General features: G+C 41.4%; 1 protein-coding gene across 1 annotated transcript in view; it reads right to left on the bottom strand.

Moving 5' to 3' along the window:
• The window catches only part of PSMA2 (proteasome 20S subunit alpha 2), a 49,117-nt gene that overhangs the window by 7,783 nt on the left and 20,533 nt on the right, over positions 1 to 20,801 (bottom strand). Inside the window, exons 3-5 of the mRNA XM_053714545.1 lie at positions 5,075 to 5,207; positions 4,799 to 4,921; positions 2,655 to 2,736 (exon numbers count right to left, since the gene is read on the bottom strand). Of these exons, the coding sequence (XP_053570520.1) occupies positions 2,655 to 2,736; positions 4,799 to 4,921; positions 5,075 to 5,207 (338 nt within the window). The remainder of the gene's footprint in view (positions 1 to 2,654; positions 2,737 to 4,798; positions 4,922 to 5,074; positions 5,208 to 20,801) is intronic.

Here is a 20,801-nt window from a genome sequence, read left to right as displayed (position 1 = left end):
CATTGTCGAGAGCTGCAAGAGAATGACTGGGGGTGGGCAGTTAGGGGAGGAGCTATATAGACAGCTCTGCTGTGGGTGATCCTCTTGCAGCTTCCTGTTGGGAAGGAGAATATCCCACAAGTAATGGATGATCCGTGGACTGGATACACCTTACAAGAGAAATATAGGCTCTCTTATCTAGCCTATTAACCCCCCCCCCCCCCACACACACACACACACACTCCTTCGCAAATGTTTCAATGCAATAAAAGCAAATGTATCTCCAATAGCGTTTTTACGTGTATGGGGGTAAATTCCCATGGTTTTAAATTTTATGTTGCCAAGTGGGTCTTTAGATGGAGCCATGTACACACACACTATTGCTACTTTTAAAAACAATGGCATTGGCACTCAGATCTCTAGGCAACAAGCACATTTAATGCCACGAGTACTCTTCCATACACCTAAATGACATAGGCAGTACAGCCATGATCAAAGGAAAAGGAAAGGAGTGATACGGAGGGAGGCAGTGAGACCGCTGCACAAACATTATAGCAAAATGAAACATACTGCGTTTTAAGGTATAATGTAATGCATGGCTCAAAGATATAGATATGTAATGCAAATGATTAGCTCAACTGATGGACTGTAAAACATTGTTCAATTAAAACTTTGTGATCACTGTTGCTATCTTTGAAACCGTTTTGGCTTAAGGCAGTGTTCAAGAAGAACATAAATATAAACGTGACACAAAGAAAAAAGAACCAGTTTGACCCATTAAATAGAGAAAAAGAAAAAAAAAATACAAAAATTTGCCAACTTTAGTATTTAGCTTGTTTTCAAACAGTAATTGATGATACAAAGCAAATGTTTATTAATGTTAATGGCGGACTACCCATGATTTCTTACTATACACAGTATTATATATATATATATATATATATATATATATATATATATATATATATATATATATATATATATATAATTTACAAAATGATATGCTTGCTTATCAATCTATATCTCTAGAACACAGCTCAAACATGAGCAGTGTTCTAGAGATATAGATTGATAAGCAAGCATATCATTTTGTAAATTATATATATATATATATATATATATATATATATATATATATATATATATATATATATATATATATATATATATAATTTACAAAATGATATGCTTGCTTATCAATCTATATCTCTAGAACACTGCTCATGTTTGAGCTAACATCAGTGTTCTTCACCAAAAATCTTGCCAGCCAGGTGGGACAGTGTAATACTCAATACTTATAGAAATATTATAACATTTACTGTTATTTATAAATGGTATTTAAAAGTGAAAGCAAAGTAAAAATTAAACTTCAATGGATTGGATAGAGTATGACATATCAAACAACTTACACATTTACTTTTGTTTTATCAATTTTTGCTTAGTTTTTTTGGTATAATTTGTTAAAGAGTAATTTTAGGAGAGCTCAGGAGTGTGCACATGTCTCTAGCCATCTGGCAGCAGTGTTTGCAACATTGTTTATAGCAATGTTATACATAGCATAAAAAAAACTGCTGCCATAGACTGCTAAAGACACGAGCACACTCCTCCACTCAGCCTACCTAGCTTTAGTCTTCAACCAAAGGACAACGTGCTAACAGAAAGATATAGGAAAGTTGATTAAAGGGACATAATACTCATATGCTAAATCACTTGAAACTGATGCAGTATAACTGTAAAAAGCTGACAGGAAAATATCACCTGAGCATCTCTATGTAAAAAAGGAAGATATTTTACCTCACAATCTCCTCAGCTCAGCAGAGTAAGTTCTGTGTAAAAAGTTATACTCAGCTGCTCCCAGCTGCAGGTAAAAAAATAAAAAAAAAATGAAGAAATGAACAGCAGCCAATCAGCATCAGCAGTGCTGAGGTCATGAACTCTTACTGTGATCTCATGAGATTTGACTTAACTCTCATGAGATTTCATAGTAAGCTTCCTTTACCTGATTGGTGAAATATGAGAGTGCACGATGCTAGTCCCTTCAGATGTCCCAGGACAAACACACTAAAATGCTGCTTAGAAATCCTTTACAATGGGAGGTGGCTACTGAGGAACTTTTGAGGTAAAATATCTTTCTTTTTTACATAGAGATGTTCAGGTGATATTTTCTAATCAGCTTTTTACAGCTATGCTGCATCACTTTCAAGTGTTTAAACATTTGGGTATTATGGCCCTTTAAACCACATGCTTTATCTGAATTATGAGTTTAATTTTGACTTCACTGTCCCTTTAAGCTATCCAAAGTAAACAATTGCATAATTTAACAAAATTGATTTAATTATAAATTGTGCAAACATTGAAATAATAATAGATTGTTTTAGCTTAAACTTTGGCTTCAGACTTTAGCCAGGTGGTGAGTAAAATCAGCCAATGATATATAACATACAATATTTGGCATTCAACAATCTACTACATATAAATGCCAATAAGAGGCTAGAATTCTATAACTGTAGTTTTTTTGCCTTACATGAAAACATTTCAATATATGCATTACTACACCTTTCAGATACTTTAGGCTACATTTTTCATAAAGACACGATTGTTAAAACAAGAACAGTATTTCACCAATCTGTTCATAAATTAAAAGAAAACAAAAATATATACACACTGTTACTTACAGATGGGTCTGATTGAAATAAATAGGGCCGTTCCTCATCCCAACCAGCAATCAGTAACGAGACTCCAAATGGACGTACACCACTGGAAAATAAAAATGTAAAATGAGTAAATGCACTGCTTACAAAATATTGTAATTCATTAGCATTTCCTAACTTGATTAAATAAAAAAAGATCTTTATAAAGTAGATGTTCTATGTAGGCTTATGATGGTTCTCTCCTGTTCCTCAACTCTGCAGTAAGATTTAAAAGGCATCATCTAAGCTAAACTAGTTGGCAAAAACGTATGTAGACATCTATATGAGCTTGTTTGATATCCATTCCAAAACCACAGGCATTAAAATGGAGTTGCCTCCCCTTTGCAGCTATAAAAGCTGCAACTGTTTTGGAAAGGTTATCTACAAGATTTTGGAGTGCGGAAATGCGGATGCAAAGTCTGGCTTGCAATTGGCATTCCAATTAATCCCAAAAGTATTCAGTGGGGTTCAGGTTAGAGTTCTTTTGCAGGCCGCTCAAGTTCCTCCACATCAAACTCGTCAAACCATGTCTTCAGGGACATCTTTGTTTACAGGGGCAGAGTCATGCTGAACAGAAAAAACAGTTCCCACAAAGTTGGAAGAACACAACTGTCTAAAATGTCTGTTTCGTGTAGCATTAAGTGGACCCTTCACTGGAACAAAAGGGTGCAGCACAAATCATGAAAAACAGCCCCAGACCATTACACCCAATTGTACTGTAGGCACTACGCTTTCTTGTAAGTAGCGTTCTCCTGGCATATACCGGCACAAAGATTCTTCCATCAGACTGCCAAATACATGCCTTACCCAAATCCAGGTGACGCTTGGCTTTGCGCATTTTGCTGTGAGGCTTGTGTACAGCTGATCAGCCATGGAAACCCATTTTATTAAGCTCCCAACACACAGTTCTTGTGTTGATGTTGCTTTCAGAGGCAGTCTGGGACTCTAACATGTGATGCAACAGATAGGCATTTTTTTTTTTTTTTTTTTTTTTTTACACACACCACTTTTGCAACCACGCTCTGTGAGTTTGCAAGGTTTACAGTTTCCTGGCTGAGCTGTTGTTGCTGCTAGATTTCTCCATTTCACAATAATAGCACTTACAGTTGCCTGGAGGATATGCAGCAGGGCAGCAATTTCACAAAACGAAATGTGCCAAAGGTGGATTCCTATGACAGTACCATGTTTAAAGTCTCTGACCTCTTCAGTACGGCCTCATTGTACCGACAATGTTTGTCTATGGAGAATTCATGGCTATGTGCTGAATATTGATCACCAGTTAGCAATGGGCGTGAAACACCTGAACAACAATTAGCAGGTGTATCCACATCATTTTTGGTCATGAACTATGGGGAAAAAACACTGGCTCTGATTACAGCAAACAACAAATGATCATTTTAAAATGAAGAAAAAAAAATTAAAACTATGTTTAAAAGACTGATATGATTTAAAATCAACAACATATCCTAATTCATCCTTAAAGGACCAATTGATGCAGTATAATTGAATAACCAATACACAATAAAAACAACTTACTTGAACTTGAAACGAGCAGCAGAATATTTTCTGTCAAATTTCAAAGTTAATCACATCTCATGTGACAACCATCAGCCAATCACAAAAATGCATATTACGTACATACTGTGCACTTTTGCAAATGCTCAGTAGGAGCTGGTGTGCATATAAAAAGATAGTGTGCATTTTGGTAAGGAAACTATATTGAAAAGTTTAAATTACATGCTTTATTAGAATCATGAAACATTATTTCGACTTTGAAGGCGCTTTAGTGTCCCTTGAATGTACCTCTCTATTCATGGGCGCTGCCATTAAGGAACATAGGTTACACTGCAGGTATCTAAAGAAGAGTTGCTGCACATGACAGCACTGGAATGTAGTGAAAGCTAGATTTCAACATGGCGGCACCATGACTAAAGGGAGGCAGGGAATCAATAGTATGCTTATAAAACATATTTAGTAGTCAATGTCCCTTTCACTCTAGCCAACTAGCATCAGTCGAATAGATTGACTATGTTAGTGTAAATTTGTATACAAAAGTTTAGTTGGTTAAGACATGTATAAATGGTGAATTGTGAACAAGTTATAAGTGATGAAGATATAGGTAAACTTACCCAGACTGTGTATATTCCTGCATGACTGAAGCCACTCTCTGTACTAACTGGGCTGTTGGAATAGGTTCTTGGTACACTAGGTAGTACTGTTGAGCCAGTTTCCGGGCTCTCCGGACAAGAACTCTATAGAATAAACAGTAAGATGAACATTTTTCTTTCAGGAAGAAATCAGAATATTGGGTTACGTTGTCATTTTTTATTAACAGTTTATTTACCAGTATTCATTACAAAATACATTAAAACAACACACTCCAAATATGTAAGAAGAAAGCTCACCTGTAATCAGGACCCATTCCACTGTACACCATGCCTATGTGTTTGGTAATTGGTTCCACTTTATGTACACTTTGTTCATCATATAGTATAGATTTCTGTTTCTTTTCAGTTGCCAGCACCACACCATTTGCAGCTAAAACAGAAAATGCACCATTCCAGTATCTAAGTAAAAACTTTTATCCTAATTGGTATATGTTATTAACCCCTTAGTGACCACAGCACTTTTATTCATTTTGTGACCGTTTGGGACCAGTGCTATTTTTACATTTCTACGGTGTTTGTGTTTAGCTGTAATTTTCCTCTTACTCATTTACTGTACTCACACATTATATACAGTTGTTCTCGCCATTAAATGGACTTTCTAAAGATAACATTTTCATCATATAATTTACTATAAAAAAAAAATTACAAAATATGATGAAAAAAATGAAAAAAAAATAAAAAAAATTATGCTTACCCGATACACATGGTGAGTCTACGGATCATCATCAATTACTGTTGGGACTATGACCCCTGGCCAGCAGGAGGCGGCAAAGAGGTGCAAGCTGTTAAATATCACTCCCCTACCCACAATCCCCCCAGTCATTCGACCAAAGGGAAAGGAGAGACAGGAAGTAACAAAAGGTGCAGAGGTGCCTGAGGTTTATATAAAAAGAAACTGTCTGAATACACGGCGGGCCGTGGACTCACTGTGTCAAGAAATAAATGTATTTATCAGGCAAGCATAAATTTTGTTTTCTTTATAATGACACTGAGTCTACGGATCATTATCAATTACTGTTGGGAACCAATACCCAAACCAGAGAAGACAGATGATAAGGGAGGGACAAGACAGGAACCTAAACAGAAGGCACCACTGCTTGAAGAACCTTTCTTCCAAAAGAAGCCTCAGCCGAGGCAAAAGTATCGAATTTGAAAAAAGAAATTGGAAAAAGTGTGCAAAGATGACCAAGTTGCTGCCTTGTAAATCTGTTCCACAGAACCTTCATTTCTGAAGGCCCAGGAAGAAGAAACAGCCCTTGTGGAATGAGCTGTGATTTTCTCAGGAGGTTGTTGTCCAGCAGTCTCATATGCCAAGCGAATAACGCTCTTCAGCCAAAAGGGAAAGATAAGTAGCCGTAGCTTTCTGACCCTTGCGTTTCCCAGAAAAGCAAACAAACCATGCAAAAGACTGATGAAAGTCCTTAGCTGCCTGCAAATAAAATGTTAGCGCTCGCACAACATCCAGATTATGTAACAAGCGTTCTTTGTGAAGAGGATTAGGACACAAAGGTGGTACAATGATTTCCTGATTAATATTCTTGACCGAAACAACCTTGGGCAGGAAACCAAACTTAGTACGCAGAACCACCTTATCAGAGTGAAATATAAGATAAGGGGAATTACACTGTAAAGCAGAGAGTTCAGAAACTCTCAGAGCAGAGGCAATAGCAACATGAAACAAAACTTTCCAAGATAACATCTCAATATCTAAAGAATGCATAGGCTCAAACGGAGCCTGTTGTAAAACTTTAAGAACAAGGTTAAAACTCCATGGAGGAGTAACAGGTTTAAACACAGGCTGAATTCTAACCAAGGCCTGACAAAACGATTGCACATCTGGCACGTCTGGCACATCCGCCAAGCGCTTATGTAACAAAATAGACAATGCCGAAATCTGACCCTTTAGAGTACTTGCCGACAAACCCTTCTCTAGACCATCCTGGCGAAAGGACAAAATCCTAGGAATCCTTACTCTACTCCAAGGAGTATTCTTTGGATTCACACCAATACAAGTATTTACGCCAGTTCTTACGGTAAATCCTGCGAGTCACAGGCTTACGAGCCTGAATCAAGGTCTTAATGACCGACTATGAAAATCCACGCTTAGATAAAACTAAGCGTTCAATCTCCAAGCAGTCAGCTTCAGAGAAACGAGATTTGGATTAAGGAAGGGACCCTGAAGTAGAAGGTCCTTCCTCAGAGGCAGTCTCCAAGGTGGAAATGACAGATAGCTCAGCATGCTAAGGCACTGTGGCTGAGCGCTGTAGCAACCCAAGGGTTGCAGGTTCGATCCCCAGCGAGTTCCACTCAGCCTTTAATCCTTCCGAGGTCGATAAAATGAGCAGCGCCTTGAGACCCTTACAGGTGATTAGCCGTGCTTTACAAGTACCCAATACATACATACATACATACACTAGGTCTGCATACCAAATCCTGCGAGGCCACGCCGGGGCTATGAGAATTACAGACGCCCTCACCTGCTTAATTCGAGCAATGACTCTTGGAAGGAGAGCGAACCGAGGAAACGGGTATGCTAGACTGAAGTTCCAAGGAACTGCCAGAGCAACGATCAGAAATGCCTGCGGATCTCTTGACCTTGAGCCGTATCTCGGGAGTTTGGCATTCTGACGAGAAGCCATGAGATCCAACTCCGGCTGCACCCACTTGAGGGTCAAGCTGAAAAACACATCCGAATGAAGTACCCACTCCCTGGGATGAAAAGTGTGTCTGCTCAGAAAATCCGCTTCCCAATCGTCTACTCCTGGGACGTGGATTGCAGAAAGACAGCAGTTGTGGGTCTCCGCCCACTGAATAATTCAGGCACCTCTGTCATGGCCAAGGAACTCCGAGTTCCCCCCTGGTGGTTGATGTAGGCCACTGAGGTTGTTGTCCGACTGGAATCTGATAAACCGGGCTAAAGCTAACTGAGGCCAGGCCAGATGAGCATTGAAGATTGCTCTCAGCTCCAAGATGTTTATGGGCAGGACTGACTCCTCCTGGGTCCATAATCCCTGAGCCTTCAACGAGCCCCATACTGCTCCCCAACCTAAAAGGCTGGCATTCATGGTCACCATCACCCAGGAGGGTCTGCGGAAGCAAATACCCTGGGAGAGATGATCCTGAGAAAGCCACCACGGAAGAGAGAGTCTATTGACGCCTGATCTATATCTACACGCGGAGACAGGTCCGTATAGCCCCCGTTACATTGTCTGAGCATGCATAACTGCAGAGGTCTGAGATGGAACTGAGCAAACTAAAGGTTGTCCATGGAAGCCACCATCAGACCGATTTCCTCCATACACTGAGCCACTGGCGGCTGTGGAGAGGACTAAAGGGCAAAACAAGAGTTGAAAATCTTTCTTTTTCTGATCTCGGTTAGAAAAATCTTCATTAACAGGGAGTCTATTATGGTCCCCAAAAATACAACCCTTGTAGCTGGAACCAGAGAACTTTGTTCCCCGATTCCCCTTCCATCCATGGGATCGAAGAAAAGACAACAAGATGTCTGTATAAGATTCTGCTTGTTGAAAAGATGGTGCCTGAACCAGAATGTCGTCCAGATAAGGTGTCCCTGCAATGCCCCGAGATCGAAGCACAGCTAAAAGAGCCCCCAGAACCTTTGAAAAAATTCTGGGAGCTGTGGCAAGGCCGAATGGAAGGGCCACGAACTGGAAATGATTGTCCAAAAAGTCGAATCTCAGAAACTTGTGATGGTCCCTGTGAATGGGAACATGAAGGTATGCATCCTTTAGGTCTATGGTTGTCATGAACTGACCCTCTTGTACCAAGAGAAGAATGGAGCGTATAGTCTCCATCTTGAAGGAGGGCACTCTGAGAAACTTGTTTAAACATTTTAGATCTAGGATTGGTCGAAAAGTTCCCTCCTTTTTGGGAACTACGAACAGATTAGAGTAAAATCCCAGACCCCTTTCCTGAAAGGGAACTGGAACTATTACCCCCAGGGTGCAAGGTCCTTGACAATGTCAGAACGCCTCTCTTTTTATCTGGTCTACAGATAATCTGGAGAGGAGAAACCTGCCTCTGGGAGGAAAAAGATTTTAAATCTATTTTGTATCCCTGGGAGAAAATGTCTACCGCCCAGGGATCCGGTACATCTCTTATCCAAGCCTGGGAAAAAGAGAGAGTCTGCCCCCTACAAGATCCGCTCCCGGATTGGGGGCCAACCCTTCATGCTGACTTGGAATCAGCTGAAGGCTTTTTAGATTGCTTTCCCTTATTCCAGGACTGGTTGGGCTTCCAGAAAGGCTTGGCTTGATCTTGTTGGAGGAAGGGGGGGAAGACTTGCCTTTAAAGTTACGAAAGGAACGAAAATTACTCTGATGTTGCCACTGTAGACCCTGGTGGACATACATATTTTTTAGTAAATTTTTTAAATTTCCTTTTACGCCTTCCCTGCAAGATGGGGAAAGCTGACAAGGCCTCAGATACTGCAAGGAATCCTGGGAAGCAATGTCTTGTAGAGAAAATCCTACAGGATTGCAAGAGGAAACTGAAAAAGTTGGGACGCCTGAGGAGAAAGCTGCGGCATATCTGCAACAGGAGACACATCTAAACAGCATTTGCCTGGGATAATGGTGGCTCATGGTCAAATATTTTACCTCTAAAACTTAGTTCTCTCAATGCATGAGGAACAAAAAGTGGGGGTTCCACCTGAGCATCAAAACATAACTGACAAGCAGCAACTTTGCCTGGGATAATGGTTTGAAAAGTCTCTTGATCCATCTTATGTAGTAAATGAGGATAAAGTATAAAAATTCTTTATTTGAAAATAAATGTGTACTGGGTCTTTAAATAGAAATGTGTGTTAGCGCAACAAACCAAATAGACCTCAGGCTACCTATACACCTCAGTAGCTTTACTGAGGTGCCTACCTGTCCTGCAGCTCACAGAGTGACTTCCCTCACAGAAGAAACAAATCGCCTTTTCAAACACAGAGCGGTTACAGAGCCCTAACTGCCGGAAAAAAACAAAAGACGGCTTACAACCGTAATCTCCATGACCAAAAGTTAAAGTATAAAAAAACTACTATAACACACTGAGCCACCATAAATCACCTCACAGTCTCAATGCCCAAACTGCCTTAAAGAAACCCCAAACATGAAGGTTTAATAAAGTCCCATATTAAATAAAGACAGCTTTTAGCTGTAACAAGTGCCAGCAATCTCCTTGCAAAAGAAAATTAAAATGGCACTTTACTGAAAGTGCTGTCCGGCAGCAGGACAGCTCACCTGGTTTGAGAGGGTGCAGCACGTCGCATGGACCTGTGAAGAGAGAAAAACTGAGTAACCTACTCAGGTTTTCTAGTTAGGGGAGCAGATTCTTGAGAAAACGCAGTGAGGATTGTACCTCACAAGTTCTCAAGTGCTCAAAAGCCACCACTGTCCTACTGAAGAGACTGATGTGGACTAGGCTAGATCCCAGAAAGGAACAGTAATCTTACTCTGCTAAAAAAAAAAAAAAAAAAAAAAAAAAAACTTAATTGAAGAAAACTCATACACCTAAACTTCACCTCCTCCTTGCACTACAGACAAAGAGAATGACTAGGGGATTGTGGGTAGGGGAGTGATATTTAACAGCTTTGCTGTAGTGCTCTTTGCCTCCTCCTGCTGGCCAGGAGTTATATTCCCAACAGTAATTGATGATGATCCGTGGACTCACGGTGTCAGAAAGACAACACACACTTTTTCTAACTTTGACCCCCAAAATCTGTTACACATCTACAACCACCATAAAACACCCATGCTAAATAGTTTCTAAATTTTGTCTTGAGTTTAGAAATACCCAATGTTTACATGTTCTTTGCAAGTTATAGGGCAATAAGTACAAGTAGCACTTTGCTATTTCCAAACCATTTTTTTTCTTCAAAATTAGCGATAGTTACATTGGAACACTGATATCTGTCAGGAATCCCCGAATATCCCTTGACATGTATATATTTTTTTTTAGTAGCCAACCCAAAGTATTAATCTAGGCCCATTTTGGTATATTACATGCCACCATTTCACCGCCAAATGCGATGAAATAAAAATAAAAAATCTAACTTTTTCACAAACTTTAGGTTTCTCACTGAAATTATTTACAAACAATTTGTGCAATTATGGCACAAATAGTTGTAAATGCTTCTCTGGGATCCCCTTTGTTCAGAAATAGCAGACATTTATGGCTGTGGCATTACTTTTTGGTATTAGAAGGCTGTTAAATGCCGCTGCGCACCACACTTGTATAAGGCCCAGCAGTGAAAGGGTTAATTGGGTAGCTTGTAGGGTTGGCTTTAGTGTAGTAGACAACCCAAAGTATTGATCTAGGCCCATTTTGAAATATTTCATGCCACCATTTCACCGCCAAATTCGATCAAATAAAAAAAAAAAATTGTTCACTTTTTCACTAACTTTGGGTTTCTCACTGAAATTACAAACAACCAGTGCAATTATGGCACAAATAGTTGTAAATGCTTCTCTGGGATCCCCTTTGTACAGAAATAGCAGACATTTATGGCTGTGGCATTATTTTTTGGTAATTACAAGGCCGCTAAATACCGCTGCGCACCAGACTTGTATTATGCCCAGCAGTGACGGGGTTAATTTTAGCTTTAGTGCAAAGATCAGCCTCCCACCTGACACATCCCACCTACCTGATCCCTCCCAAACAGCTCTCATCCCTCCCCCACCCAACAATTGTCCCGCCATCTTAAGTACTTGCAGAAAGTCTGCCAGTACTAAAATAAGGTTGTTTTTTTTTTTCATATAAAAAAACCCAGAATTTATGTTTACCTGATAAATTTCTTTCTCCTACGGCGTATCCGGTCCACGGCTTCATCCTTACTTGTGGGATATTCTCAATCCCTACAGGAAGTGGCAAAGAACACACAGCAGAGCTGTCCATATAGCTCCCCTCAGGCTCCGCCCCCCCCCCAGTTATTCGACCGACGGTTAGGAGAAAAAGGAGAACCATAGGGTGCAGTGGTGACTGTAGTTTACAAGAATAAATTTAAACCTGACCAAAATGCCAGGGTGGGCCGTGGACCGGATACACCGTAGGAGAAAGAAATTTATCGGGTAAACATAAATTCTGTTTTCTCCTACATTGGTGTATCCGGTCCACGGCTTCATCCTTACTTGTGGGAACCAATACAAAAGCTTTAGGACACGGATGAAGGGAGGGAACAAGTCAGGTAACCTAAACGGAAGGCACCACTGCTTGCAAAACCTCCCAAAAATAGCCTCCGAAGAAGCAAAAGTATCGAATTTGTAAAATTTGGTAAATGTATGCAGTGAAGACCAAGTCGCTGCCTTACAGATCTGTTCAACAGAAGCCTCATTCTTGAAAGCCCATGTGGAAGCCACAGCTCTAGTAGTGTGAGCTGTAATTCGTTCAGGAGGCTGCCTTCAAGCAGTCTCATAAGTCAATCGGATGATACTTTTCAGCCAGAAAGACAGAGAGGTCGCAGTCGCTTTTTGACCTCTCCTCTTGCCAGAATAGACAACAAACAAGGACGATGTTTGTCTGAAGTCTTTAGTTGCTTTTAAATAAAACTTCAAAGCACAAACCACATCAAGATTGTGTAACAGACGTTCCTAGTTAGAAACTGGATTAGGACACAGAGAAGGAACAACTATTTCCTGGTTAATATTCTTATTGGAAACCACTTTTGGAAGAAAACCATGTTTGGTACGTAAAACGACCTTATCTGTATGAAACACCAGATAGGGTGAATTACACTGCAAAGCAGACAATTCAGAAACTCTTCTAGCAGAAGAAATAGCTACCAAAAACAAAACTTTCCAAGACAGTAACTTAATATCTATGGAATGTAGGAGGTTCAAACGGAACCCCTTGAAGAACTGAAAGAACTAAATTTAGACTCCATGGAGGAGCCACAGGTCTGTAGACGGGCTTAATTCTAACTAAAGCCTGTACAAAAGCCTGAACATCTGGCACGGCTGCCAGACGCTTGTGTAACAAAACAGACAGAGCAGATATCTGTCCTTTTAAGGAACTAGCTGACAGACCTTTCTCCAATCCTTCTTGGAGAAAAGATAGTAACCTTGGAATCCTAATCTTACTCCATGAGTAACCCTTGGATTCGCACCAGCAAAGATATTTCCGCCATATCTTAAGGTAAATTTTTCTGGTGACAGCCTTCCTAGCCTGGATCAGAGTATCTATAACTGATTCCGAAAACCCACGCTTAGCGAGAATCAAGCGTTCAATCTCCAAGCAGTCAGTTGCAGAGAAACTAGGTTTGGATGTGTGAATGGACCTTGGATTAGAAGGTCCTGCCTCAAAGGTAGCTTCTATGGTGGAACCAATGACATATTCACCAGGTCTGCATACCAAGTCCTGTGTGGCCACGCAGGAGCTATCAGAATTACCGAAGCCTTCTCCTGTTTGATCCTGGCTACTAGCCGGGGGAGAAGAGGAAACGGTGGAAAGACATAAGCTAGATTGAACGACCAAGGCGCTACTAAGGTATCTACCAATGTCGCCTTGGGATCCCTGGACCTGGACCCGGACCCGTAACGTGGAACTTTGGAGTTCTGACGTGACGCCATCAGATCCAGATCTGGAAGGCCCCATAGTTGAGTTAACTGGGCAAAACCTCCGGGTGAAGTTCCCACTCCCCCGGATGGAAAGTCTGACGACTCAGATAATCCGCTTCCCAGTTGTCCACTCCTGGGATGTGAATTGCTGATAGATGGCAGGAGTGATCCTCTGCCCATTTGATGATCTTGGATACCTCCCTCATCGCCAGGGAACTCTTTGTTCCTCCCTGATGATTGATGTACGCTACAGTCGTCATGTTGTCCAACTGAAATCTGATGAATTTGGCCTCCGCTAGTTGAGGCCATGCCTGGAGTGCATTGAATATCGCTCTCAATTCCAAAAACATAATTTATGCTTACCTGATACATTTATTTCTCTTGTTAAGTGTATCCAGTCCACGGATCATCCATTACTTATGGAATATTCTCCTTCCCAACAGGAAGTTGCAAGAGTCCACCCACAGCAAAGCTGCTATAAAGCTCCTCCCCTAACTGCCATATTCAGTCATTCGACCGAAAACATGCAGAGAAAGGAAACCATAGGGTGCAGTGGTGACTGTAGTTCAAATAAAAAAAATTACCTGCCTTAAAGTGACAGGGCGGGCCGTGGACTGGATACACTACAAGAGAAATAAATTTATCAGGTAAGCATAAATGATGTTTTCTCTTGTTAAGTGTATCCAGTCCACGGATCATCCATTACTTATGGAATACCAATACCAAAGCTAAAGTACACGGATGATGGGAGGGACAAGGCAGGTACTTAAACGGAAGTTACCACTGCCTGTAAAAAACCCTTTCTCCCAAAAATAGCCTCCGAAGAAGCAAGGTATCAAATTTGTTAAATTTGAAAAAGTATGAAGCGCAGACCAAGACTCCGTCTTGTAAATCTGTTCAACAGAAGCCTCATTTTAAAAAGGCCCAAGTGAAAACCACAGCTCTAGTAGAATGTCCAGCAGTCTCATAAGCTAAATGAATTATGCTTTTTAACCAAAAAGACAGAGAGGCTGCTGAAGTCTTTTGACCTCTCCTCTATCCAGAATAGACAACAAACAAGGTGAACGTTTGATAAAAACTGTAGTAGCTTGTAAGTAAAACTTTAAAGCACAAACCATGTCCAATATTGTGTAATAGACGTTCCTTCTTTGAGGAAGGATTAGGATACAAGCATGGAACAACTATCTCTTGAGTGATGTTCTTGTTAGATACCACCTTAGGAAAAAAAACCAGGTTGGTACACAGGACTACCTTATCCGTACGAAGGACCAGATAAGGAGAATCACATTGTAACACAGGTAACTTGGAGACTCTACGAGTCGAGGAAATAGCTACCCAAAAAGAACTTTCCAAGATTAAGATTGATATCTATGGAACAAAAAAGGTTCAAACGGAACTTCTTGAAGGACCTTAAGAACCAGGTTTAAGCTCCATGGCGGAGCAACAGTTTTAAACACAGGCTTGGATCTAACCAAAGCCTGACCAAATGCCTGAACGTCTAGAAAACCTGCCAGACGCTTGTGCAAAAAAATAGAGTAAAAATCTGTCCCTTTTAAGGAATTAGCTGACAACCCTTTTCTCAAAAACATCTTGGAGAAAAGATAATGTCCTGGGAATCCAGACTTTACTCCATGAGTAACCCTTGGATTCATAAAAATCAGATATTTACACCATATCTATGTTCAATTTTCCTAGAGACAGGCTTTCATGTCTGTATTAAGGTATCAATGACTGACTCGGAGAAGCCATGCTTTGATAACATCAAGCGTTCAGTCTCCAGGCAGTCCATCTCAGATTGATTCTATTTAGATGGTTGAAAGGACCCTGAGGTAGAGGGACCTGTCTCAGAAGCAGAGACCGTGATGGAAAGGATGACATGTCCACCAGATCTGCATACCAGGTCCTGCGTGGCTACGCAGGCGCTGTCAAAAACACCAAAGCCATCTCCTGCTTGGTCTTGACCTCCGGAGGAAATCCCACTCCCCCGGAAGAAAAGTCTGACGACTTAGAAAATCCACCTCCCAGTTCTCAACACCTGGGATATGGATAGCTGATAGACAAGAGTGAGTCTCTGTCCAGTGAATTATTGTAAGACTTCTAACATCACTAGGGAACTTCTGTTCCCCCTTGATGGCTGATGTAAGCCACAGTCGTGTATATTGTCCGACTGAGTATGATGTACCTCAGAGTTGCTAACTGAGGTCAAGTCTGAAGAGCATGGAATATCACTCCCAGAATATTTATTAGAAGGAGGGTCTCCTCCTAAGTCCACTATCCCTGAGCCTTCAGGGAGTTCCAGACTGCATCCCAACCTAAAAGGCTGGCATCCATTGTAACAATTGTCCCATCTGACCTGCGGAAGGTCATACCCTTGGACAGATGGACCCGACATAGTCACCAGAGAAGAGAATCTCTGGTCTCTTGGTCCAGGTTCAACAGGGGGACAAATCTGTGTAATCCCCGTTCCTCTGACTGAGCATGCATAGTTGCAGCGGTCTGAAATGTAGACGTGCAAACGGTACTATGTCCCTTGCCGCTACCATTAAGCCGATTTCATTCATGTACTGAGCCACCGAAGGGCGCGGATGGAATGAAAAACACGGCAGAAATTTTGAAACTTTGACAACCTGGACTCCGTCAGATAAATTTTCATTTCTACAGAATCTATCAGAGTCCCTAGGAGGGAAACCCTTGAGATTGGGGAAAGAACTCTTTCCTTGTTCACTTTCCACCCAAGTGATCTCAGAAATGCCAGAACTACGTCCGTATGAGACTTGGCAATTTGGATGTTTGACGCCTGTATCAGGATGTCGTCTAAATAAGGGGCCACTTCTATGCCCCGCGACCTAAGGGCCGCCAAAGCGACCCCAGAACCTCCATAAAGATTCTTGGGGCTGAAGATATCCCAAAGGAAAGAGCTACAAACTGGTAATGCCTGTTTAGAAAGGCAAACCTAAAAAGCGATGGTGATCTTTATGCATCACAATGTGAGGATAAGCATCCTTCAAATCCATTGTAGTCCTCTATTGACTCTCCTGGATCATAGTTAAGATGGTACGAATAGTTTCCATCTTAAATGAAGGAATTCTGAGGAATTTGTTTAAGATCTTTAGATCCAAAATAGGTCTGAAGGTTCCCTCTCCTTGGGAACCACAAACAGATTTGAGTAAAAAACTCTGTCCCTGTTCCTCTCTTGGAACTGGATGGATCTCGTACACAATGTAAGAATGCCTCCTTCTTTATCTGGTTTGCAGATAATTGTGAAAGGCGAAATCTCCCCTTTTTTGGGGGGGGGAATCTTTGAAATCCAGAAGATATCTCTGGGATATAAATTCCAATGCCTAGGGATCCTGGGCATCTCTTGCCCACGCTTGGGCGACAAATGAAAGTCTGCCCCCTACTATAGGATCCGTTATCGGATAGGGGTCCGGATGCTGCCTTAGAGGCAGCAGCAGGCTCCTTGGCCTGCTTATCTTTGTTCCAGGTCCGATTGTCTCCAGACCGCCTTGGACTGAGCAAAAATTCCCTCTTGTTTTGCCTTAGAGGAAGTGGATGCCACCCTCCAGTGATATAAGCAATAATCTCCTTCAAACCAGGCCCGAATAGGGTCTGCCCCTTGAAGGGAAGTTAAGTAGCTTATTTATTAAAGTCACGACAGCTGACCATGATATAAGCCATAGCGCTCTGCGCGCCAGTATAGTAAAAAACAGAATTCTTAGCCGTTAGTCTAGTCAAATGAACAAAGGCATCAGAAAACAAAGGAATTTGGCTAGCATAAGCTTGTCAAATATATTCATCCAATGGAGTCGCTAACTGTAAAGCCTCATCAAGAGACTCAACCCAGAACGCCGCAGCAGCAGTGACAGAAGCAATGTATGCAAGGGGCTGCAGGATAAAACCCTGTTGAATAAACATTTTTTATCCATTGGATCTAAAAAGCACAACATTCCTCGCCAGAGGTAGTGGTACGCATAGCTAGAGTAGAAACTCTTCTCTCCACCTTAGGAACTGTCTGCCAGAAGTCCCGTGTGGTGGTAACTATTAGAAAACATTCTTCTAAAAAATAGGAGGGGAAGAGAACGGCACACCTGGTCTATCCCATTCCTTTGTAGTAAACCTCTTTAGGTATTGGAAAAACATCAGTACACACCGGCACTGCATATTTATCCAGTCTACACAATTTCTCTGGCCCTGCGATTGTACACATTCATTCAGAGCAGCCAAAGCCTCCCTGAGCAACAAGTGGAGGTTCTCAAGCATAAATTTTAAATGTAGAAATATCAGAATCAGGTTAAATCATTTTCCCTGAATCAAAAAAAAATCACCCACAGACTAAGCATATTGTGAGGTAGTATCATACATGGTTCTTAAAGCGTCTGTATGCTCTGTATCTACCCCCAGAGCTATCTGCTTTCCTTTAATTTCAGGTAGTCTAATACTGCTGCCAGAGTATTATTCACCACCTTTGTCATGTCTTGTAAAATAAACGCTATGGGCGCCCTTGATGTACTTGGCGCCCTTTGAGCGTGAGTCCCTGAAGCGGGAGTCGAAGGGTCTGACACGTGGGGAGAGTTAGTCGGCATAACTTTCCCCTCGACAGAATCCCCTGGTAAAATAAACGCTATGGGTGCCCTTGATGTACTTGGCGCCATTTGAGCGTGAGTCCCTAAAGCGGGAGTCAAAAGGTCTGACACGTGGGGAGAGTTAGTCGGCATAACTACCCCCACGACAGAATCCTCTGGTGATAATGTTTTTAAAGACAAAAAATGATCTTTATTGTTTAACATGAAATCAGTACATCTGGTACACATTCTAAGATGGGGTTCCACCATGGCTTTAAAACATAATGAACACAGAGCTTCCTCTATGTCAGACATGTTAGAACAGACTAATAATGTAGACTAGTAAGCTTGGAAAACACTTTAAATCAAGTTAACAAGCAAATATATAAAACGTTACTGTGCCTTTAAGAGAAACAAATTGTCAAAATTTGAAAAACAGTGAAAAAAGGCAGTAAAACAAACGAAATTTTTACAGTACATGTAATAAGGTAACAGAGCATTGCACCCACTTGCAAATGGATGATTAACCCCTTAATGCAAAAAAACAGATAAAAAAAACGACATAGACGTTTTTAAAAACAGACACAACAAAACTGCCACAGCAGAGCTGTGGATTACCTTCCCTATAAACGATTTTGGAAGTCTTTTTAGCCCTTTAGAAATGTCCTGTAGTATTCATGGGACTGCTGAGGGAATCTGGATGATTCATTTTGTAATTTTAACTGCGCAAAAAAGCGCTAAATTAGGCCCCTCCCACTCATATTACAACAGTGGGAAGCTTCAGTTAACTGTTTCTATGCAAAATTTAAGCCAGCCATGTGTAAAAAACTTAGGCCCCAATAAGTTTTATCACCAAACATATGTTAAAAAACGATTAAACATGCCAGCAAACGTTTTAAAACACATTTTTACAAGAGTATGTATCTCTATTAATAAGCCTGATATCAGTAGCTTTTACTGCATTTAAGGCTATACCAACATTACAGTGTTATCACCAATGTACGTTAAAAAACGATTAAACATGCCAGCAAACGTTTTAAAACACATTTTTATAAGAGTATGTATCTCTATTAATAAGCCTGATACCAGTCGCTATCGCTGCATTTAAGGCTTTACTTACATTACTTCGGTATCAGCAGTATTTTCTTAGTCAATTCCATTCCTAGAAAAATATTTTACTGCACATACCTTATCTGCAGGAAAACCTGCACGCCATTCCCCCTCTGAAGTACCTCACTCCTCAGAATGTGTGAGAACAGCAAATAGATCTTAGTTACGTCTGCTAAGATCATAGAAAAAACGCAGGCAGATTCTTCTTCCAAATACTGCCTGAGATAAACAGCACACTCCGGTGCCATTTAAAAATAACAAACTTTTGATTGAAAAATAAACTAAGTATAAAAAAACCACAGACTCTCACGACCTCCTATCTATGTTGAGGCTTGCAAGAGAATGACTGAATATGGCAGTTAGGGGAGGAGCTATATAGCAGCTTTGCTGTGGGTGGACTCTTGCAACTTCCTGTTGAGAAGGAGAATATTCCATAAGTAATGGATGATCCGTGGACTGGATACACTTAACAAGAGAAATGTTTATCGGGAGAAGAGATTCTTCCCGAGACCATAGACCCTGAGCTTTCAGGGACTCCCAGACCGCACCCCAGCCCAAGAGGCTGGCGTTGGTCGTGACAATGATCCACTCCGGTCTGCGGAAACTCATTCCCTGAGACAGGTGATCCTGAGACAACCACCAGAGGAGTGAGTCTCTGGTTTTCTGGTCCATTTGTATCTGGGGAGACAAATCTGCATAATCCCCATTCCACTGTTTGAGCATCCACAGTTGCAGTGGTCTTAAATGAATTCGAGCAAAGGGAACCAAGTCCATTGCCGCAACCATGAGTCCTATTACTTCCATGCACTGAGCTACGTAGGGTTGAGGAATGGCATGAAGAACTCGACAAGTGTTCAAAAGCTTTAACTTCCTGACCTCCGTCAGAAAGATCTTCATTTCTACCGAGTCTATTATTGTTCCCAGAAAGGGAACCCTTGTGAACGGGGACAGAGAACTCTTTTCTATGTTCACCTTCCACCCGTGAGACCTTAGAAAGGCTAGAACAATGTCCGTATGAGCCTTTGCTTTGTGAAAGGACGACGCTTGTATTAAGATGTCGTCTAGGTAAGGTGCTACTGCAATGCCCCTTGGTCTTAGCACCGCTAGAAGGGACCCTAGCACCTTTGTGAAAATTCTGGGAGCAGTGGCCAATCCGAAGGGAAGGGCCACGAACCTCAGGAACTGATGGTGATCTTTGTGGATAGGAATATGCAGGTACGCATCCTTTAAGTCCACGGTAGTCATATATTGACTCTCCTGGATCGTTGGTAAAATTGTCCGAATGGTTTCCATTTTGAATGATGGAACTCTGAGGAATTTGTTTAGAATTTTTAAGTCCAGAATTGGCCTGAAAGTTCCTTCCTTTTTGGGAACTACAAACAGGTTTGAGTAAAAACCCAGTCCTTGTTCTGCTGTTGGAACTGGGTGCATCACTCCCATTTTTAGAAGGTCTTCTACGCAACATAAGAATGCCTGTCTCTTTATCTGGTCTAAAGATAAGCGAGACATGTGGAACCTTCCCTTTGGAGGAAGGTCCTTGAATTCCAGAAGATACCCCTGAGAGACAATTTCTAGCGCCCAGGGGCCCGGAACATCTCTTGCCCAAGCCTGAGCAAAGAGAGAAAGTATGCCCCCTACTAGATCCGGTCCCAGATCGGGGGCTACCCTTTCATGCTGTCTTGGTAGCAGCAGTAGGCTTCTTGGCCTGTTTACCCTTGTTCCAGCCTTGCA

The sequence above is a fragment of the Bombina bombina genome, chromosome 5, assembly GCF_027579735.1.
Source record: "Bombina bombina isolate aBomBom1 chromosome 5, aBomBom1.pri, whole genome shotgun sequence".
Classification (NCBI taxonomy): Eukaryota; Metazoa; Chordata; class Amphibia; order Anura; family Bombinatoridae; genus Bombina; species Bombina bombina.
This window is presented reverse-complemented; position numbering and strand designations above follow the sequence as displayed.